Raw genomic sequence first — 24432 nt, forward strand, 5'->3', positions numbered from 1 at the left:
ACAGATTCTCATTTGTCAAAGGCTTTGTGATTAAAACAGCCTTCCATTATCAGCAGCAGCATCATCGTTTTCATCAACCTAATGAAATCCTTCATCTTTCTAAATGAGATTATTTTACACTGCAAATATTTGGAATTGTATTTGCTTTATATTATTGGCCTTTTGAACAACTGCAAGAGATTAACTACATGTGCATTAATACAATGCAGAGTGATTGAGGTTAATGTAAGCCTGAGTTGGATTAATTTTATAAGTGGTTAATTTATTACTGAATATTCTTTCAATCTGATGATGTTTGCTTTTCTAGAAACATCCCTTCCTTTAGAATGCCAAATGTAAGAGGAAATCAAATAGCCTGTAAGAATCAATCATGAGAGGCCTAACATATCAAGATAAATAAAAGATAAGCTTTATATGTGAGATTTATTTAGTTTTTCTTACTTTCAGATAGAAAATGGGACTCATATATATTGGAAAAGATATAGCAATATAGAGATTATTAAGAAAATTTCTCCAAGAATAATTTTTTAAAAAAGGAATGCTGAGAATTAAGTTAGTTCAAGAGAATATATGACCATTCATATAGTAAACTTCATTAGAACAAGAGTTTCTAAAAAGGATGTGATGGATCTCCTGTCTTATCATATACATCACCTCTTCTGAAGGAATCCCAATTTATTTGAACAACCTTGCCAATTGATGCCATATATCTTTAGGGATAGAAACACTTTTGCAATAGACATAATAGGTTTATATGTTCTTGGGAAGGGTAGATAGACAAATTGTATAACAAGTGAATCCTTAAAACACTGCAGAGAACTTAGGGAGCGATGAAACATACATGAAATACATATGAAAAAGCCAGTTACTTGATGTTAGAGCAAATAACTGATAAAGAAAAGCATTTAAAAGGACAAAGATCAGGAGCATGACAAAGTCACAATGATAGCCCAAAATATGAGTTGAGAGCCATTAGCCAACACAATAATAATTATTACAGGTATTAAAATAATAACAAATATAAAATATAAATAACAACTATTAAAATAATCTTGGCTAGTAGCTTTTTCTCCTCCCTGATTTTTGGTACATATGATCACTACCGTGTCATGTGATAGGTATCAATTATAGTTTTAGAATAGTGAAGTCTCTTCAAAAACCAAGCCCTTGAATGTAATTGCCCAGATATGTAAAATCACACCATGCTCTCAGCAGTGATGCACCTCTGCCAAGTGTCAGACTGTCTATAACTAGAACAGACAATTTCTAGACCAGGTCCATGAAGACATTTTGAGGATTGCAATGAAACACGGAAATAGTCACCTATTATAAATTTCATTAGTAGCTTTTGTTTGTTTGTTTTTAATCTCAGATCTGTTCTTTTCCTATTTCCAGGTGGCCCACTTTGAACTGTATATCCTTATCTGAGACTATTTATACTTGAGTTCTGTGCACACTTGCTTATCTTGAACTCTTAGATTCTAAATGTTAATTCATGTACTCTTTTGCTACATTAGCCTATGTACTCAAATCTTTTAATAAGATGGAAGGAATAGGGGAAATGATGAGGTTTAACTATATTCAGCTAAATTTTGGGTTCTGCCTCTAAAGACTTGAGTGACTCCGAGTTACTCACATAATCTCTTTCATTTTAAATTTCCCCATAAAAGATGGTTATATTGTTTATCAAAAAAAAAAGAAAATTGGGATAATTTGAGGGTGAAATCAGGATGCCAAGACAAAAGGTGAAAATAGGGCTTGCCTTAGGCAATTTAGGATTTATGGTCCATCTATCTATCAAAAAAGATAGTAATTTTAATTAACAATGCCCAGTTCCTGAAGGATTGAATCACACCAGGCATATTTACCCCTAGTATTCATGACAACCTTATGTCCCCAGTACACAGAAACATTACATGGCTGTGACTTTTGACATACATGCTGACCTTGACATGTGTTGGCCAAAGCAGAATGCTATCCTGGCTTTTCCTCTCTGACCTTTTCTAGAGTCATTCAAATCTCAGTTCCATAAAAAACACTGGGGAGATATTCATGATATTCACTATTCAAAGTGGCTAGTGAAAAGTGGTGGTGTTCTTTTTTAAAAAAAATCTAATATCTTATGTGTCAGGAGATGTCTTTTAAAAATACATGTTAAAAGAACAAGAACGACACATGGTTCCTGATCTCAAGAATATAATTAGGAGAAGAAGAAGATGAATATGACTATTAACTACTCCACTAGCTCAAGGAGAACATAGATAATATTTGTTCATGCTCAAAAATATTTCTTTAGTGCCTACACAATATAATTAATAAATATTAATTTAGTGAATCAATAGGTGGTTATAAGGTAGCAAAAAATGCCACAACAAGTAGAGAACTACAGGGTCTAGGAGCAGTTGAGACTTTGCCCAGATGCTTTATTCAGGGAAATCACAAACAAGACAATGGCCTTTAAAGACTGACTAGGATTTTGATAAACACAGTTGAGGGAAGGGCTAGGACCTTCTAGTGGAAAGGAAAAACATTAACGAGGCAAAGGGCAGAAAATGTATAAGCAAAATCAAAATATAGTAAGTATTCCCAAAAGGCTGGAAAGTATACAGTTTGTTCATTCTTTCATTCAACACAGATTTATTGACTACCCACTGTGGGACAGGAACTGTTCTTGGCATTGAGGATATAACAGTGAAGATAACAAAGTACCTGCCATATGGAACTTACATTCTTGCAGAAAAGCAGACAACAAATACATAAAGATGTTAGAAAGTGGCAAATGCTGCGAAGAAAAATCTAAGTGGCAAGAAATGAGCTACTCTTTATAGGGAGTAGTCTGTGATATGACTTTTAAGTGGAGAGTGAGTGAAATTAGGAAGTGAGTGAGTCATGTGACTATATACATCCTGTTTCAAGAAGAAGGAAGAAGGGAGTGGGGGATGGAAGGATAGAGTGAGAGGAGTGAGGGAAGGGTTCTCACATTTGAAGAGTAGCCAGGAGACCCATGTAGCTAGAGTGCAGTGGCATGAATGAGGGAGAGAGTGGCAAGAGATGAGGCATGGGAGGTAGTCAGGGCCACGGGGGCAATTAAGTCAGGAAAATTTTTTGGATTTTATTCTTCTTGGGATGGGCAAGTGCTAGAAGGTCCTGGGCAGAGGAGTGTCTTGATCTGTCTCAATTTATAAAAGGATTACTCTGGTTGCTCTGTGGAGAGCAGACCCAAGAGGTCAAGACGGGAAGTAAAGAGACCCCTCAAGAAACGCATGGTGAAAGATAAGGTATCAAATTTACTAAATAGCGTAGAATCTAACTGAACCATATCTGACTTGAGTTTCAAGGTTCCTTGGTCAGTAGTGAAACAAGATGAACTTAGAAAGGATCAATTTTTACTCAGAAACCCAAGTATATGGAAAACAGAATTTCATTCAAAGTACTCTTTCCATATGGTATAACTGATAGCAAAACGGCTAATGTCCTGTTCTTCAGTCCAAGTAGTACAGAGTATCCATAAACTATTTAAAGAGCTATATGTATTTTTTATACAAAATTCTTAAACATGTGGTGTCACTGAGGAAAGAATAACAAAATCTATAATTGTATTTTTATTTTAAGGAATTTCAGTACTTTACAATAGTGGAGAATGTGGGTCGGAGGCAGTGTAATAGAACACTTGTGCATAGGATCTGAATCTAGGCTGCCTGAGTTTCAATCCTGACTGCCATTAACCAGTGGGGTGACATAGGGCAAAGTACTTAATCTTTGTCTTAGTTTTCTCATCTGTTAAGTGGTAATCATAATAGCACTTACCTCATAGAGTTATTGTGAAGATAAAATGAGTTAATATATGTAAAGCTCCTGTAGCAGGACCAGCACATGGTAAACCATCAATAAATGTTAGCTATCATTATTGCCACCAACCCTCATTGTGTAGTTTGCTTTGTGAATCAGTTAATTGTGAGCTGTGAAGACACCACAAGAGCTGCTGTGTGTAAGAGTGAAGCATGCCATACGTTGAGTATCCAAGGAATCTAGGACAATCAAGGTTACATTCTTGGTTCAGGGAAAGAAATTCTGTTTATTTACTTTAATTCTCTTTACTGAAAGAAATTTAGATTAGTTGCCTCTGGGGAAAAAGTTTAGATTGGAGGAAAGGCCTAATCAATTCAGTTTACTAGGTGATAGGATAGTTGAGTCCAGTTCAAGTTAATGAAAAATTAAGTAACTGCTTTATACAAACTCAGACATCTAAAAAAATGAACATAATTCAGCCCTTGTCCAGATATGCTCAGAATGAAATGGGAATACAAAAGAGGAGGACAGATCAAGATGGAGGTTCAAAGTGACATGATCCTCTCTTTCAAAAAGAGATGCCTTATAAGGATGCAGAAAGTACACAGAACTGGAAAGGAGGGAGTCCTCATGGTTAAGGATCATGAATTCCACGATTAGTAATTTGTTCTTTCATCCCTAGGCAACAGAAAGATATTAAGCATTTTTCATATGGACTATAACATGAAATAACATTAGTGTGAAGGATGGAGGGTAGACTGAAAAAGTTGGAGATTGAATTTAAGGTTGATTGTAGTTGCACTGACAGGGATGATGCGGGTCTGTGTCGCTTAGGGGCAAACTAGATATATTCACTTTTATTATTAATAGAACTTAAGCCTGTTGGTATTCTTGGACATAATTTTTATCCTTCTGCTGCTTCTGATAACATTGCCTCCATACCTTTTCTATCTTGGTGAATTTACTCATGCCAACCATGTGGCTTTACCAGGATCTGGTAAACATAGTACCTTTATATCACTATCGTTTGCCACAACCATAGGGATGGATGGACACATGAGCTGGACAAAGCCAAGCACAATCAACGCTTTTCCTTTACTATGGTAACTGGTGTAGGTATGGACAGATCAGAGACTTTTCCTGAGATTTTTCTAATTGGAACCACAAGGAAGAACTCTCATTCTTCTCTGATCCTGAAAATATGAGGATATTTGTTTCCATCTTCCCAAGAGTATATTCTCCACCACCAATCCCCCATGTGAAGAAGCCTGGCTGCACTGAAGAGAATTATGTCAATACACAGAGAAAAGCCGAGGTGGAAATGGAGAGATTCTTAAAAAGGTTTGAATTCATGATTATAATTAGCAATGAGAAGTATGCCACCCTTGACTTTTCTAAGATCTGAATAGTTGAACAACAAATTCTGCTTTTATTTTTTAAGACCAATTAGAGTTGGGTTTCTGTCATTACAATCACAAGAATGCTGACTATTTAAAAGAGTATTGTACTAAATATAGAAAAGATGTGCTGATGACTCTTTTAAACGTTGTCATAAAAACAAATTGCCCTAAAGTTGTTACTAAAAAATGATGGCACTAATAATACTTGAAAATTTAATCACAAAATTACAGCTTTGATCTTCTTCTTTAAAAAAGAGTAAGTGTGGAAGCTGAGAATAGCATTATAAATAAAAATTAAAGCCCAGAAATAAATAATGTACAGATTTACATTGTGCATGCTTTTTAATAAAGCAAGTATGAAATCACTTCCCAATATTAGGGAAACAGTTTCCTCCACTGCATTTTCATGTGTGTTTTCTGAAAAATGAAGCATTTCTGACTTATTCTCCATAGAAACAAAGAAGTGGTAAGAACACTAGTATACTATTTATTATAACCAGGAACTCGCCACCACAGGGCAGTCTGAGTACACCGCCATAGTGCTGTAGAGCTAGGTAGAATTGGGACTGGCACCTGTTGCCTTCCAAGGCAGAAGGTAAATGTTCTAACCATTCAGTGCAGTCACTTGATACCAATTTGACATTTTCAATGCTATTTTATCAAAGGGTCCAAGCACACAATATATGCTTAAAATGGTTACCCCAGCACATTTAAAAAATACATATAGCATCCTTAGGCATGGGGTAAGTTTGGCTGATTATCAATCTTCATTCTTTCTTTTCTTCAATAATGGTTTGATAACATAAAATTGCCAAAATTCAAGATATTCTTTTAAAAATATGAAATATTTTTTAGTTATGTTAATCCTCACATTTTATAAAGACTATATTGATTTCTTTTAGTTTTATAAATCAGCTTATTTTGTATATTGAATGAATTCTTACCATCACAGGTTGGGAGTGGATGACTCCACCAGTGGTTTTTTTCACATAGAAGGGGCTCTTCATGGCTCAGCCGGTATCCTGGATCACAACTAAATGAAACAGTAGATCCAATGGAGAAATCATGACCATAGCGACGGCCATGTACAGGTATGCCAGGGTCCAAGCAAGAATAAGTATTCACTGTAACACCTGGGAAACAGAGGGAATATGATGAAGAATAAGCTTGATGGGAATCAGATTTGCTGAAATTGATTCCTATTTCTTCAAACAATTGTGATGTGACCATTATTCTTCTAGGCACCCGAGGCTTTGAAACCCTCATTCCTCTTCGAATGTCTCTCACACTTTTTTTTTCCTCCAAGAAACATGTCTGGCATCCACCCTCACTAAAACGCACAATGTCATTTATTACTTCTCTTACCCTACCCAAGGCCGTCATCACTTCAAATCTGTGAGACACAATAATGTCTGGCCTCTCTTTCAGGATTTTTCATCTCCAATCGATTCTATATATAATTTTGGACATATTTATCCCTAATACATGTTATTTCAGTGCTTTTGTATCCAACTGCTAATGGTAAAAGTTCAAAGTCATCACCCTGAAATTCAAACTCCCAAACTGAACCCTACTAGTTTTAAGTTCCATTATCTCCCAAAAGTCATTCTTCATACTAGTCAGCTAAGTCTCTTCACTAGTTTTATGCTTTATTTTTCTGCCACAAATACTCTCATACGTCTCCTTAATTCATACAATCTTCTCAGTCTTTAACAGGCAAGCTCAGATCCTCTCTCCTTCAAGTCTTGATCTTCTAATGCTCTAGTCCATACATAACTTTCCTTTATCCAAAATTCTGATGTTGTAGTGAAATCTCAAGAAATCAGGGACAAGGGAATTTGAAGAGGTCACATACAATGCAAATTATAGTAAAAGCAAAATCAAGCAAATTTAATTATTCAAAAGTGATTTTAATGCCTTCAGCTTACTCAGAGTAAAAGTCAGTGAATTGTACAAGGTTAATCATTGCATTTGTCCTTCTTATCTCTCCAACTCATAGATGAAGTAAAATAACACATTTTTTAAAGTCCCTTACTATACTGTATACATCTAGCAGTCACAGAATAAATCTAAAGAAACACTTCATATTTGATTGACAAGCAAATAAATCAAGGCAATGGAAATGTTGAAAAATTGAGAAAATGAGAAAAATCATGATAGACAGAGAGTATAATTCATTAACAAATAGCCATTAAAAATTACAATATATTTGGTAGTTAAGTAGTTTTAGAAGATTCTTAAATTTTGGCAATGTACAAAATGTTCAGGAGTTCACACTGGCATTATAACAAATGACATTGACATTTTCACATTTTTCTTATTTTATAAAACTTGTTTTTTAAAAAAAGTAAAATCTCAGAACAGATTTTCTGCTTATTTATTTATTCTATGTAATAAAAATATTTGAAAATTTTAATTTTGGTTTCTCTATGCCTTTGGCATATCTATTGACTTTAAATAGACAAACTGTTATTTAAACTGTACATTCTTCTAGACGTCTACCATTTTCCATAATTGAAAAAAAGAAAAGCTGCTATACATGCATATAAAAATATGTGTTTAGAGACTGGTATGTGTCTCTATGGATTTGTTCTATATCCATTTATAATTATATTGTTTTATATAATATTTAGATATTCAAGAAGACTAAATTATATTTATATTTCAAGAAATATGACATAAACAGAAGTGATTTTTTCTGGGGGAAAAAAACTGTACTGTAACAAAAAATGGGTTATGTTCCTAAAGTCTATTTTACTTTGTCATTATTATTTTTAATGTGTTTTGAAAACTATAAATAATCTTATCCTCTTAGCACAGTTTTTGCAATCTCCTTGTTTTGAGAAGATAAAGTAGGGTAAAAAGTGCCCCAGGAAAGGGAATGAAATGGAAACCCGGAGTGCAAGAAGTGGCAGCATTGCAAGAAATCCTTCCCGTCGAATTTGGTCCCCCGGAGAAATCAAGTTTTCTCTTTTAATGGATTTAATTTTTAAAAAAACAGAAATTCACCAAACACCAAATATATTTTTAACATTTTAATTAGTGTAATAATTAAAGTTTTACTTTACTTGTTTCGAGGTTTGTGAATGGTTCATTTAAAAAAGATAGTTTGGTTATCTTCAGCTTGGGAAACTTACTAAGAAAGTGAAGGTAGAAAAAGTTTTTGTGGTTGCTTGTTTTCCTAATAAGAAAGGGTTTGTGACACTAGAGATTGTTTCACAATAGTAAGTAAACAACAAGACTAAATAAAAGAAAAATAAGAGAAAGTGATTTCATAAAATAATTTAAATAGAAAGTCACTGCTTACTAGCAAGATGTGACCAAAACTAATATCCAGTGCGTGTCTCATCAACCTCAGCCCCTCCCAATTCTCAGCCTCCACTCTGCCTGTTTAGGCACTGGACCTCAGTAGCAACTTGGACTAGGTCACTAAGGGCCTACAGGTGACAAAGACCCTCTGCCTGACCAAACTTTAGTCAGACTCCTCTGAGCCCTCCTTTTGACTAGGCCTCACTCTTGAGCTCTGTCCTTGGCTAAGTTAGTCTACTTTTAGCAAGAATCCTGTTGGGTTAGTTTACTGAAAATCCCCTATGCTCAATATCTTATTATACTTGCCTGCCTTCAGCAAAACTCCCGTCTAGTGGATTTAGCTAGAATCCCCCTACCCATGATGTTTCCTCTCAGCAATTTTCCATGCACTGATCCCCACCCTGCTCCTTGGCTATAAACTCCCACTTGTAGGTGAGCTCAATCCCTTTCTCCTACTCCAAAACCCCATTGTAGTAAAAGTCCACTTTGCTGTCTTTAGCAAGTGTCAGGAAAAATTACTTCTTTTACAACAAAGGAATAAATTTGAACTAGTCTTCTTGTTTTTATTCCTCATCTGACTAGGTTTTATAAGGAAAATATTAGAGGTATCATTTATTGAGCACTTACTACATGTTAGCCATTATAATAACACTTTGCATGTGTGGTTTCATTTAATCCTTAAAATGGTCCTATGTCTGACACGTGATAGAGACCACAAACCTCAGTTGGAGTGGGATTGAAAGTGATTTACTGGGCATAGGATACAGCAGTGGACTAAAAGAAAAGGTGCCTGCCCATTTGTAGCATGTTGATAAAAACTGCTAGTAAGAATTAATTTTGAAATAGATTTCAAGAAATGACTCGACTCTGACTCAGTTTTAACAAATACATGTTAAACTAAAGATCTGAATTAAGGTCCTTTAGTTCCTTTGAATTCCCAAATACGTATTAATCTTGTTGCATTTTACAATAATGTTTAGGAAATATACTTCCATGCCATAAAACTCTAAATAAAGGGAAGTTAATATAATTAAACAATATTGTGGATAAGATGATTAAAATGAAAAAAAGCAATGAATACATATTGATTATGGTTTCAAAAACCCATGGGTCCATTGACCAGATCTATTGAAGAAAGACACTCAACATGGAATATAAAGTTATAAATTTCAAATACAAAAATCTTTTCATGAGGGAGAAGGGGACATTGGAGACTGAATATAAAAAGTGATATAATATCTATCTGCACTTGATATAAAGATACCTTGCAGTAACCCTGTTAAATGCGCTGTTAGATCCATTCACCAAAACTATTTTTCATGCAAAGATACATGACAGTGTATTTCCAGATGAAAATGTGTGCATATATGAGTTCATATGTATGAGCACAGTCATACATCATATGCAATACATCCACACACGTAATTTGTTCTAATACGTAAAACAGACTTGCTTCTATGTATATATCAGCACCAATATTTTTAAAAATATCAGACATATTTTAGACTTTTAAAATAAAACTATAACCTTTTAAGAGGGATTATTATAATCCGATTCCAATAGTGTGAATTACAGCTTGTTTTAATATATAGTTTTTGATCAGTTATATTAGACATATACACATAGCCATATATGTGTATATATTTTATTTTTCAATGTTAACTAACTTTCAATATTTCATAAATAATAAAATTGAATATTTTAAATGGAAAATGTGTGCAATTGCTGTAAAATATAAAAGAATGATTGAATTTATGAAGTAAATGCCAAAAGAATTTGTCAATATTCATATACATCTTAGACTGACATTTATTGCCTATTGTCAGCTTTCAGAACTGTGCACAGATAATTAGTATGTAAACTCATTTTTTTAAGATTTATTTGATGCTTCTGACATTTCTTTAGTATTTCCTTTCATAATGATACTAGATAGATATTGTTGAAAAATCTATTGCAGAATTTACTAAAATATACACCTTGTAAGCCATTAGCATTCTCATAGGCCAAGGAAAGCACTTTTTTAAAAATAAATCTCCTAGCTCTCTTAATGATGCAATGGTAATACGAAATGTAGGGGAAACAGAGTAGGGAAATCAAAAAACAGGTTAGCGTTACTTACTTTCATAATGAATCTTGAAACCATTATTAGAACGGCTGTTGTCTGTTGTAAATAGAAGGTATATAAAATTACTGCTACTAAATAGAAACTGGGGCACTTGTGTGCCATTGTAAGATCCAAGCAAAGGTGACAGAAGATTCGGCCCATCATGAACTTCCAGAACATCATAATTCAGTTCGGTCTGAAATCTAAGATTAAGAGAGATGTGAAAATATATTTATTAGAATACACTGTACAGGAAAATAATACTTTAGATTGCAATTTAAATTACTATTAAAAATTTTTATCATTTTTATATTATAATTTTATTTAGCTCACCTAATATCTTACATATAATTTAAGATCCCATCATTTGTGCATCCCAAAGTTATAAACTCTTATTCCTATAAAAAATTATCATTAAAAAGGTATATGTATATATTTGTTGTTCATAAGTAAGATTTCTTTCAAATGTCATGGATTATCCTTAGTAAATAAATGGTCTTTTCATCAATGAAACATATTTTTGGAGTCACCTTTCTTTTACTTTCCTCATTTCTGTGGAAAACTATGTGATTTATTTTCAACTGGATAATCAGATTCTCATCTTAATTCTCTATATGTTTCAAATCTGACCTCTGCTTTATATAGAGGGTTTTTGGGTTTTTAGGACAAATCTATTTTGTTTATTAAAAATTTTATACAGCTTTTTGGGGCTGGCCCAGTGGCGTAGTGGTTAATTTTGCACAAACTGCTTCAGTGGCCTGGGTTTGCTGGTTCAGATTTCAGTCGTGGACCTATACTCTGCTTATCAAGCCATGCTGGGGTGGCATCCCACATACAAAATAGAGGAAGACTGTCACAGATGTTAGCTCAGCAACAATCTTGCTCAAGTTTTCAAAAAGAGGGAGATTGGCAACAGATGTTAGCTCAGGGACAATTTTCCTCAACAACAACAAAAAAGTAGAGTTTTTATTTCAAAACAGCGGTTCTAATCATAAGTAGGTAATAATGATGATGTAGTTGATGTTTACGAAGTATCTGAAGCTTTGCTAAATACTTTATATTAGTTTATCTAACTGCACACTAACCCTCCCTAGAAGTTAGGTACTATAGTAATACTCACTTTGCAGGTCAAAAACTGAGGCCTTCAGAACTTAAATAGTATTATGTTTTCTTAAATGGAAGAGCTAGTCCTCAAACCCAAGTTCATGTCCTTCACCCCTATGCTATGCTGGCTGGTTTATTTTTAAAGTTTCGGTTGTTGTTGCTGCTATCATTTTCAATTTTTTTAAAAGATACAATTATTTTGCAAACTGCAATCAACACAGAGCTACTTTCAACATGCATAAAATCTTATTAATAAAATAGTATTTTGTATTGTCTGGATCAGAAATCTTAGCTGTGGAAAAAATTTTATCTGGAATCATAGAAAATTGAGCATCTTGCTCTCTTGCTCGTGATGATCATTTTTTCCTATCTTCACCAAGGTTTTCCTATACATCTTTCAGTTTTCAGTTTAAATATATCCACAGGAAGCCCTGGCCTGAACTCACAGTGTAGGTTCGTTCCCCTCCTATATTACCACAATTTACTGTGTGTTTTGTGACACTAATGACAGTTGTGTTTGCTTGCTTGATAGCTGTCACCTTTAAGAGTCTATAAGCTCCATGAGGTCAGATTGTGACTGTTTTTCTCAATGCTTTGCATATAGCAGACCCTCAATAAATATTTATTGGATAAATGAAAGAATGAATGTATTTTAAAGACAAAAATATCTTTGTTTTCTCTAGGGCTGTCACCAACTTGAGAAAAAAATTACTCAATATACTTGAATACTTCAGTATTAACTACACACTTTTACCCTTTAAAATGTATCTTCCAATAGCTTTTTGGTAGCTTTTACAGTACACTTTTAAAAATAATTTTCAGTTGAAATCTCCACCAATTTTCAGATCACTTTTACTACCATGCCTTCTAGTCTTTCCCAGTATTATAAGATTAAGCAATATTATTCCCCAAAAAAACAAAACCAAAACAAATAAAACTCAAAACCTTGTTGAAACAAATTGAATACAAATTTAAAAATTAGAAACTTTATTTCATTATAAAATTTCTGAAGTGATTATAAACATGGCATATAAGTAGTCAAAATTAAGTGTATGATTTAATGCTATTTTTCAATTTGTACCACTGTTACATCCTGTTAAGCATTATACTTAGTACCATGATAGATTTCAAAAGTTTATCTTAGTTTTTATTTTGTAGCCTGGAATATACTGTATTTGTCTAAAAATAACTTGTCCAATAATATGATTTAGAGTAGGCAATGCATAGGAACACACTATGTCCTTTAAATAAATGATCCGGCTGTTGTGCATTGTGAATCCATTATCTGGTTGTTTTGTAGTCAGTCTATTGTAGTACTGAAGCTGGAGTTTCACTTTGACAGTTAGTCAGCTGATAACAACCGAATTAAAATGCACAGAAGAGTCAGGGATTACTTTGAATTGAAACACAAAGAGACTTAATTCTTAATAGAATAGCAACATTAACTGGTGATATAGAGAACATTGCTCGTAGGAGTGAATCTTTAAAAGAAAATCATCTCAGATTTGCCCTAAGGAACTATGAAAATACATTATAATAGCAAGGGAAACGAAATAGGATTACACAGTAATTTGAACTTCTTTCATTTTGAGTTTTAAGATAGTTGTGTAAACTTCTCATGAATTGCTTCAATTTAATGTTTATTTGTTCATTAACATTAAATTTATTGTTTATCATAAATGAACAATATGGAACCATTAGATGATATTAAAAATGAAATTGGATCTAATTTTACTTATTTTCTGTTGTCTTTAAAAAAAATTTTGGTGTAATCCAAACCAGTTCCGACCAAATTGAAATAGTCCTCATTAACTTAAAAATGAAAAACTTACTCTCTGAAAGACTGATAGTGAAAGCTTGTAGTCAAGGAGTTGAGGACAAGAAAAGAAATAGAAAGACAGGCTTCGGATGATTAAGAGTAAAATGAGTTCAGTTAGAAGCTGCCAAATATTGAGAAAATTTAGGAACTGCGGGAAGAAACAAAGCAAAAATTCCTTTGCAGAACTGAGACCAAGACTTGTTAACTGTTTGGTTATGTTAAGAAGAAATAGTTCAAAAATCACATACGTTCCTTGGCATTGTTATTTTGTTTTGCATTTAACAGGAAATTATATGTCTTAAGATTTCATTGACAAGCTACCAGAGACAATCTCATGAAGCCAACTAATGGCTAATATATTTGCAATGCTTTTTGGGGTTTTTCTTCTTGTAGATTAATTCTAATCAATTGTTACATTTGAGAATATAGAAAAAATTGAAAAATAGCTATGCCACGATCTTAATTATATTATCTGATTTTTCAAAATTTGATTTTCAACCAAATTAGTTTTATTCATGAACAGTGGAAAGCAAGTGACATAACTCTGTTAAATACAATTTATTATTTGAAAGCAAATTCAATGAAAATATTATCAGAATGAGAGGAAATATTAAAGAGTTGGCAACCAGTGTCCTTACAAGTGATTGGCTGGAAATCAGAAGGGAATTAACGTTTTTCAATAATGTAATTCTTGCTAGATAGTTCAAAGATGATATCTTGTTTCTCAAAACAATCCTAAGGGGAAAATGAAGCATGAAGATATTATAATGTTGCTAAACAAGAAAGTTGTAGATGTACATATTTCTGATTTCAAAGTGACTATTTATGCCACTACCCTAATGATAAAACTCTCATTTGTTTTTTAACGTGACGAAGTCCATTGCTTATCGCTTTGCTACTGCGCTACTCCTAATCATGCGACAGCTGTTTATGATGTGGATTATTTTAAAGGAACCAGTTTCCTGACAAAGTGCATGGAGTACAGTCAGCTGTAAAGAAAAATCTCACACACTTAAAGGGTCTTTAGGGAAGAAGAAATGGAAAAAGATATTTAAATAATTTTCTCTTCAAATAACTCCAACTCAACAATCTCATGGGCTTGTGTGTGTGTGTGTGCACGCACGTACGTGCAAACATGTCAGGGAAGGGCAGACAGAGGAGTCATACCCCAAAACGAACATTTCAGTTCAGAACATTTAAAAGAATTTTGGATTTTATTTATTTTGGTTATATAAAGTATGATTCAAAAGGAAATACTGATATAGCTGTGCTCTGTCTATTCTAACACAGTGAAAAGACCACTGATGAATTCTTAAAGCACTCTAACTCTTGATTCTTCCTGTGTGTGGGCAAAGGAATAGTTAAAAAAATGATTGGTATCAAGGAGGTTAAGGAGCTATGAGATTTGTACTCTACTTCAGTGGGTAATTTAGGGATTAAGAAAAGAGGCACAGTTGATAACTCCTGCTCAGTGATGCTCATGGGGAGATGCCAAAATCTTTGGACTCTGGGAATCATTGCTCAACCCAGGCCTGTTCTAGTTCACCTACAGACTGTTCATTGATGCTGTGCACAAACCTTAGCACTGAAAATCACTTTTCCATTTGACTGTCTTACTTCCAGCCTAACTTAAAAGATTTGTGTCTCAGTAAACGGATAAGAGAATAAGAAAGTGACAGAGTAAAAAGTGCTAAGTAACTATATTTATAGAAATTAAATTAGGTTTTTGGTCTATTTAACTAGTATTACATCTTTTAACAATCACTGCAAAGACTTTTTCACCAGGAAGGTAAGTTTGGGATGGTCTCATTTAGAATATAGGTTATACAGTGTACGTGAATTCACTCTGGAGAATTCTGAAGGTATCTAAACAAGGCAGGCAAGCCACAAATAGGCCCACGTAACTGCCTGTTGTAAGAGATAGGACATACATGTTAAGAACTTTGCACAGAGAAAATAGTTCCTTCAAACAAAAGTCCAAAATCAAAAGTCACAGTTGTGAATTACAAGCATTGCTTTGCAATCTAACTGCTTCTCAAGAGGGCAACTCTGTCGACAGCCTGCTTAGGGCTGAAAGATATCAGGTATTATTTATTTATTTAATGATGGTTAATGACTCCCATTAGCAATCCAAGGAATGCTTTTCAACATAACAATGCACTTTGTGTTAATGAACAAACTAATTTTCTAGTGATATTATTTTATGCTTATGTAGTGTTTTTAAATTGAATATAAGAAAACAAAAAAAATGCTATTTTAAAAGTTTGTGTCAGTTGGGAAGTAGAGAAAGGATGAATTTTTCTTAGGAGAACACTGACCTTTGATATTAGGAAATTTTTTTTTTTTTTTGAAAGATTGGCACCTGAGCTAACATCTGTTGCCAATCTCCTTTGTTTCTGTTTTTTTTTCTTCTTCTTCTTCTCAGAGCCCTCCAGTTCACAGCTGTATATTCTAGTTGTAGATCCTCCTGGCTTTGCTATGTGGGACGCTGCCTTAAGCATGACTTGATGAGCGATACTATGTCCGTACCCAGGATCCGAACCTGCAAAACCCTGGGCCTCCCAGAGGGAGTGCGCAAGCCTAACTACTTGGCCACAGGGTTGGCCCCTGGTCTTAGAAAAAAAAAAAAATCTTAATTTGCATTTTGGAAGGAAAGGCAAAATCCATCCCCATTCCCATCCCCCAAAGTCACCCAGTTGGGAGCTCAGAGAAACAAATAAATTGCTTCACATAATAAAGTAACAGGTATTTTGAGCCTTGACATGCTATATACTGGAGGGGGCCCTAGGGAGTGGGAAATAAGGGTTGAAGATCCTGGATATGGAGAAGACTAGAGATGGAGAAGGGGTTGGGATAAGTGAGGGAACTGGAGAGATACGAGCCACCATTCCTATGATGGGAATTATCAGGAAAATTTTAAGACAATGAAGGTTTATTTAATCTTAAATTATTCTGGATTGTGCAATAATCCTCTTTGGTTATCACTTGTTATAAAGTTTTTGTGAGAATAAAGGAAAGTGACACAAATAAGGAGCAGAGTAAGGATTTGAGAGGGGGCAGCAGCCTCGGTATCACACAAGCAAGATGCCTGTGAGAGCAGGAATTCAGAGCCAGAAGTGAACAAAAGCAGCCCAGGAATTCTCTGAAAATTTAAGGAGGGCCTAGCCTTCCCTCTGTATGTTGGATGGGGCTCAAATCTTTTTATTTATATATTGAAAAATGATGACTAGTGAGAACTATATGGGTGATAGATGTTATGAACCGTGTAAATATGATAACAGTTTCAATTATTTTAACATCATAATTCTTGATACAAAATAATGTTAAGTCCAAAACAGAAAATACTAAAATCATGTACTTAAACCTATAATATATGCATTTATTTAAAATATGAGATCAATTATCATGTACTGATAAGTATGCTAACCCTTCAAATGTGATTCTCTAAATTTAACAAATCAAAAATATATAATAAATCTGTCTCATTTGACATGAATCAATATAATTTTTTAGTTATTCAATGATATGATCAATGATATTGTGTTATATTATATATTCCAAACCAAACAGAATTCTGTGTAATAAAGTAAGTTTGGTTAATTCAAGTCCCACATTCATGGAACAATGTTATTTGACAAAGATTTGATTCTGAAAGAGTAAGATTCTTTTCAAGCTTCTCTAAAATTGTTATGGCAACATAGGCTATGTCAATCGCTGAACTAAGAATATGATTTTAACATCACAACAAAAGACTCTGCCAAATTATTCTAAATAAAAACTTTTTTTAATGTGTAGCTCATTGTTATGGGTTGAACTGTTTCTCCCTAAAATTCATATGTTGAAATCCTAACCCTCAGGACCTCAGAATGCAACTGTATCTGGTGAAAGTTCCTTTAAAGAGGTAATTAAGATAAAATGAGATCATCCAGGTGGATCCCAATCTAATATGACTGGTGTCCCTATAAGAAGAGAAAATTAGAAACCAGATAAACACAAAGGGAAGACCATGTGAAGAAACAGGGAGAAGAGACCCATCTACAATCCAAGGACTCAGGCGTCAGAAGAAATAAACTGTCGACATCTAGATCTCGGACTTCTAGCTTCTAGAGCTATGAGGAAATAAATTTCTGTTATTTAAGCACTTAGACTGTGGTACTTTGTTATGGCAGCCCTAGCAAACTGATACAGTCATAGTAAAGTTGTGTAGGTCATAGTAAGTTAGGATGATTTCATATGAAATGTTTCATACTTTACATCTGTCAAAATAGAATCTGTTTTCTTCTCAAATTTTAAAACTAACATGGATAGATTAACCCAGTGAAGGACCTTTTGAGTTAGGGAAGGATTTTGTTACGTTTGTAAGATTCAATCATCAGAGCATAATTCTACTGTATTTATATATTTTTATATTTACCATGTGAATACAGTGCTTACAGACATTCCTTTTTTTTTTTTTAAGAAAGGGTTTGGGAGATGAGAGGAGTCAACGATATAATTGGGAAATTATATAGATACTTCTCTTTGGATTTGTGAATAGTGATCCAGTCACAGACCTGACGTTTCATTCTTTTAACTCTTTAATAGTTAGTATTATAATCTTTCACGATATAGGTTATTTGATCAGTAATACTAATTTTCTTAGGGAAAAAACTCAACTGGCCAATCATTAAGACACATTAATTTGACACAGCCATTTTTCTAAAGGACCTGTAAGTGTAGGTACGTGGGTAGTGTAAGTGTCTTAGGTTGCAATACGGTATCGATTCGAATGTGTTTACAGTAGCTTTATCTCTTGAAATCCAGCAAAATAGAATTCACAGGCCCTTCAAAATATAAGACAATTAAATTCATTAAGTTAAAGGTCGCATGTTTATATCTCAGTATTGTACATATATATACATAAAGCAAAAACAAGGTTCATCTTGCTTATCTCAATAGTAATGATACAGCATTAAACAAATAGAAAATTAACTTTAAAACAGGCTGAAAGGTTAAAAGGGGGAAAACAGTCTGAAGAATTCAAGGCACAACAAGTGACTATTGCAATAAAATTATACATTGATTTGGAAAATAAAATGCAGAATGTCAACAACTCTTTCAGATAGTCTTTCTTTTTAAAGGTAGAAAAATATTTGCAGAGACCTTTCAAATGTAATTTTGATAGAGTGTCCGGGTTCAGCTTCAATCACCCACTCACAATTCAAAGAGTCTTTATAGTATCCTGGCCATCCTGGCGAGAGAATCAATCCACTGGGGGCTGAAAAATGGCCACCACAGGGAGCTGAAAAATAAAATCAGAGAACAAGTAAGAAAATAACTTTTAGAACAAGTTGCAGAAATTATTCTTAGTACTACATATAATTTTTTAAATGTCTATATGTACTTATAAAATATTAGTTAATAACGTTTTTGAAAGTAAAAGTGTTGGGGCTGGCCCCATGGTGCTGCGGTTAAGTGCACACATTCTGCTTTGGCGGCCTGGGGTTCGCTGGTTCGAATCCTGGGTGCGGACATGGCACTGCTTGGCAAGCTATGCTGTGGCAGGCGTCCCACATATAAAGTAGAGGAAGATGGGCACGGATGTTAGCTCAGGGCCAGTCTTCCTTAGCAAAAAGAGGAGGATTGGCAGCAGTTAGCTCAGGGCTAATCTTCCTCAAAAAAAAAAAAAAAGAAAGAAAGAAAGTAAAAGTGCATCTAGTCCTTTTATTATTGGATAATTATTTTCCCAAAAAAAGTAAATTACTTTTTGAAATATGGCATAGCTACACACTCAGTATATCAGAAAAACTGATCAGCCTCAAGTCTCCTAATAAAACTCCTAAATACCTTCTTGTGTTTCCATCATCTTCTTCATCTTCAAAGCTCAAAGAAAAATGTAAGTTGCTATTTTTAGTTTCTCTCTCTTTCATTTTCCGATTTACATTATCAAATACTGCTAATTCATGCTACACACTGTCTAAAACTTTGATCGTCCTTTTTCGAGAGTCCCTACTACAATTCAGTCCTTTGTTGATTCAGCTTCCTCCCTGATTTCCCATCAGCTAATTTCTTGCTTCAGTCCAGCTGTTAGAATAATGTACTTCAAACTAGTTTCACCATACCATTCCCTTTCCTAGGATGTGTTTGATCTTTTTTTCCTTTAACATCAGATTCAAATCCTCAGCTTCTCATTTCAAGTATTTAATCTTCTGCTTTTCCCTAAACTCACTCACAATTGAAACCACACTGATAACATTATAATTCCAGTAAGTTCTGATTAGATCTTTTAGTGTAAGCACCTCATTCTGGGAATGAACAAACCAAGTTCAGAGAAGAGTAAATTGCCAAAGTTGACAAGGCTTAAAAGTGTCAAAGTACTTTCAAGTCAGTTTTTATAAAACAGGACCTCAAAATCAGTCTTCTCCCATAATTTCCTGTATTGGTAAATGAAACCTCCCATGGAGTTGCTTAAGCCAGAAAGCTGGAAGCAGTCATCTTCCATATTTCCATTATCCTTACCATTTACTGCCATTTCCAATCCATCCTTAAGCTCATTCTTCTTTCTCCATCTCTACAGCGCCACATTAGTTTAAATTACCATAATCTCATCCCTGGAGTAAATCTTCCTAACTGGTCTCTTCATCCACAGTAACTCTCCTTCATGCTAGAGCTAGAATTATTTTTTTTTTTAGTGGGGAAGATTGTCGCTCAGCTAATATCTGTGCTAATCTTCCTCTATTTTGTATGTGGGATGCCACCGCAGCATGGTGTAATGAGCAGTGTTTAGGACCGCACCTGGGATCAAAACCTGCAAACCCTGGGCCAATGAGGCAGAGTGGGCAAACTTCCACCATGCCACTGGGCCAGCCCCCTAGAGTGATTTTTTTTAAACCATAAATCTGACCATGCCAACAATGTCTTCTTTCTGTGTTGACCAAGAAGGCCCTGCAGGATCTGTCTGTTGCTTACTCTGTAGACTCGACTCTAAACTTCTCCCCTTCACTCTGCAGCCCAACTATATTAGCCTGCTTTATCCCTTCAGGAAATACATATAGAAAATAAATGGAACAGAGTAATTGAATTATTGAAAATTATCTTCAAAGAAAAAAAAGCTGGTATACTATATCAGTTTTTGAATAAATTAGAGACTATTCCCAATGACTTACCATGTTATAGTTTTATTTTCTTTAAATCTTTCTATTTAAACTCTACCCCATGTGTTTATATTTTTTGTTATTATTTATGTGTTTCTTTCTGTTTTACCTTATGGAATTTCTAAAAGCTACTGCTCCGGACACTATTTTTACTCTTTTTCATTCTTCAAATAATTTGATATAACCCAAATAAAATAGGAAATATTTATAAATTGACCTACGAGTCAAGCATTACTATAAAATGTCCACTTGAGAAAAATATTTTCTATGAGAAATTGTCAAAATTTGTTATTTTTAAGAGAAAAAACTTTCATATAAAACTAAATTTTCTTTGTTAGTAAAATATAATTTTGTTTCCTAAAAAGCTTTCAAAGGAGACCATTTTCATGAGGATTATTTACTCTTCCTTGTTATGATGACTCATAATTAGATTTCCTGTAGGGTTATTATATATTTCAAAAATAAAATTATGTGTATAATAGTCACTTAAATTACCATACATTAAAAGACAGAGTAAAGTATTTTAGTGAGAGAAGGTCCTGGAAATACGGAGAGTTTCCGACAGAAACCCTTAGTATGTCGTCCACTCATATTGTTCTAGGAAAGTATTTGTGCTCTTCAGTCTGATAATCATTAAAAGAGGTAGTCAGTCATAAAATTAACAATTGAATACTGGGCCATAACGGATTAAAAAGTACCCAGAAGCATTTCAGCTGGTCGCTCCGTCCAAAGTGTGAGGGAGGCAGAGTTAGGAGGGGGCTGTAAAGCAAAGGAGGAACATGAAGATGTGGCTACTGTTTGTTTCCTGAAAGGACTTTCCTGAATAGCGACCCTGCTGAAAAGTGAGTCTTCTCTTAGTTAACTTATGACGTATTCTGAAGTAGCTTTTTCCTCTTACATATATGGTTAAAATTCTCCAAAATTATTATGCTAATAGTATGGGAACAGACTCCTCCAGAGGGTGTGCAACCTAAGAGAAGAGAGAGATGCTCAGTGCAGCTCATGAGGTCAGGAAAACCCTCTTGATCACAGTGACTAGCAGGCCCATGGCAGGAAGATGGGCACAAGGAGCAGCCATGGTGTAGCAACAGCAGCAGAGTATGGAGTGGACGAAACGCAGGAAAAAATAAGGGGAGACCAAGTATAGAGAAAACATTCAGGAGAAAAAGTAAAACCAGATGTAGCAATCTGCCCAAAGCAGAAAGCAGTATAGAATATAAGGTGAAAAAAGGGGCTTTGGAACAAAGAACTAACAATAGTATTAATAACAAAGATTTGAATTTGTAAAGAGAAATTTAACTGTAATATGAATAGCAATACAAACAGAAAGGCAGGAAGTTAGTTGTCCAAACCTTATAATTTTGCTATATCTACGTATGCTTATATTATTGAATTAATAATTTCCCTGAAGTAGATTCACTTTTATTTTAACTTAAATGACTTCTTTAGACTTGCCCTAAGCAAAAGGATCCATGAAATCATAGCTTTTATGTGCTAGTTATATTTTCTCCAAAATACCTAGAAATAAATATGTAGCTAATGAAATTTAAGAAATGCCTTCACATTTAACACTAAAATAAGCTTGTGTACCTCCAGATGTTAACGTACTATGGTTTAAGAAAGACTTCTGTAAAAGATAATAACTAACGTTGACTGAACTAGGGAGACTTGGAATATACAGAAAGCAGAGAGGAGATCAAGAACATAACGAGGTATTTTCAAAGTCACATTCATTCATTCGTCATTTACTCATTCATATTTTAGTCATTCAACAATTATGTGTTAGGTATGTGCCTGTGTGGTATTTGTACTACTTCTGCCAAGTAACATTTACTGAATGTTTCCTATGTGCCAGACACTGTGTAAGAAGTCCCTTGGATTATTTTATATAATGCTCTATATAATCCAGCCACATATGTATTATCATCATAGATAAAAACATTGATGCATAGAGAATTTAAATAATTTGCATCTAGCAAGCAAGGATTTGAACAGAGGTAATTTGACTCTAGAAAATTCTTTCCAAATATCATTAAGATGCTCTCTTTCCTCACAGTGCCCATGTGCAAAAGACAGAAATATAAACAAAAAGTAATAATCATAAGTTCTATAAAAAAGGTATGTCCATGGGAAAAGGGGTCTGGAAGATGGGACAATTTCTACAATTAAGGCTTCATGGAAGAGATTCTGTTTAATTTGAGTCTTCAAGATGAGTCAGAGTTTACTAGAAGGAAAAGAGAAAGAGGATATTGTAAATGGAAGCAAGAGCACATGCAAAAGAGTAGAGGTTGAGTTAGCAGTGTTTTTGAGTAACGCCAGTGCCTTTTTAGGGAACCAAGAAGTGATGGGAGACGAAGGAAGAAGAGTAGAAAAGGATCTGGTATGCTATATTAAGGAAAGTGAACCATAGGCAATTGAAAAATTGTAGACAAAGGATACATATACATACCTAGGTGAAGAAGAAGACTTTCATTTAAATGGAAGTTGCATGTAAAATGGACTAGGGGCAGTGCACCTGGAGTTGGTGAGATCAACTAGGGGACTGTTACAATTATCTAGGAAAGGCATAATCAGATTCTGAAATACAGTGGTAAAAAAGGAGGGGCTGAATATGAGAGATATTTAGGAGACAGACTGAAAAGCATTTATTGCTTACATGCACCGAATGAGCAAGATGAAGGAGTCTAAGCTGGTGATTGGGCCCCTGGCCTGTACAACAGGATGGATGGTGATTCCATTCTCCAAAATGAGGAAGACAAAACAGGAAGGAGTTTTATGTAAAAAATAATGAGATTCGGTGCTGAGGCTAAAAGGTCTGTGAAATATCACAAAAAAAAAAAATAGAAAATAGAATCTGGAGCTCTTGGCTATATTAGGTGTCGTTTTCAACACAGGCTGACATTAAAGCTTCAATGTAGGCAGAAGATAAAGATGAATACTTAGAGGAAAAACATAAAAGATGGGGGGCTGGCTTGGTGGCACAGCAGTTAAGTTCTCACGTTCCGCTTCGGCGGCCCTGGGTTCACCAGTTTGGATCTCGGGTGCAGACCTATACACCGCTAGTCAAGCCATGCCATGGCAAGCGTCCCACATATAAAGTAGAGGAAGATGGGCACAGATGTTAGCTCAGGGCCAGTCTTCCTCAGCAAAAAAGAGGAGGATTGGTGGCAGATGTTAGCTCAGGGCTCATCTTCCTCAAAAACAAAAACATAAAAGATGGTTTAAGATGCAACTCTTTGAAAGAAAATATTTTATTTTAATAAAATTAAGTAGATATTGACCAATACCCATTATATCACTATAGTGGGCAAAGGCTGGGATGGATTATTTCTGTTTGGGTTTTCCTCTCTCCTGTGTGAATTAGGATATTGTCTCTGGTAAAATAAATAAATACCTAGGTTTTAGTTGCTTAACAGAATAGTTTATTTCTCACTTGACCAAAATGGCCTTCAGCTTGACTAAACTTTAGACAGGCTTCTTCAAGACGCTAGATCTCTCACCTAACTTCCTCTAGTACTTTTCCACTAGCTCATCCAAGCCCTTAGGAACTTTCCCTCTTGGGGCTAGCCCGGTGGCACAGCAGTTAAGTTCACACATTCTGCTTCTCAGGGGCCCGGGGTTCACTGGTCCGGATCCCGGATGCGGACGTGGCACCACTCGGCACGCCATGCTGTGGGAGGCGTCCCATATATAAAGTAGAGGAAGATGGGCACAGATGTTAGCTCAGGGCCAGGCTTCCCTCAGCAAAAAAAAGAGGAGGACTGGCAGTAGTTA

At 34.6% G+C, this 24432-nt stretch overlaps 1 protein-coding gene across 5 annotated transcripts in view; it reads right to left on the reverse strand.

Moving 5' to 3' along the window:
* CSMD3 (CUB and Sushi multiple domains 3) overlaps positions 1-24432 on the reverse strand; it is a 1176027-nt gene that overhangs the window by 375007 nt on the left and 776588 nt on the right. For all 5 annotated transcript variants that reach the window (XM_044781000.2, XM_014843283.3, XM_070481504.1 and 2 more), the window contains 3 exons: positions 18668-18806; positions 10618-10805; positions 6134-6322 (listed from right to left, as the gene is read on the reverse strand). In XM_044781000.2, coding sequence (XP_044636935.2) covers positions 6134-6322; positions 10618-10805; positions 18668-18806 — 516 coding nt within the window. The remainder of the gene's footprint in view (positions 1-6133; positions 6323-10617; positions 10806-18667; positions 18807-24432) is intronic.

This window comes from Equus asinus, chromosome 12, assembly GCF_041296235.1.
Source record: "Equus asinus isolate D_3611 breed Donkey chromosome 12, EquAss-T2T_v2, whole genome shotgun sequence".
NCBI lineage: Eukaryota > Metazoa > Chordata > Mammalia > Perissodactyla > Equidae > Equus > Equus asinus.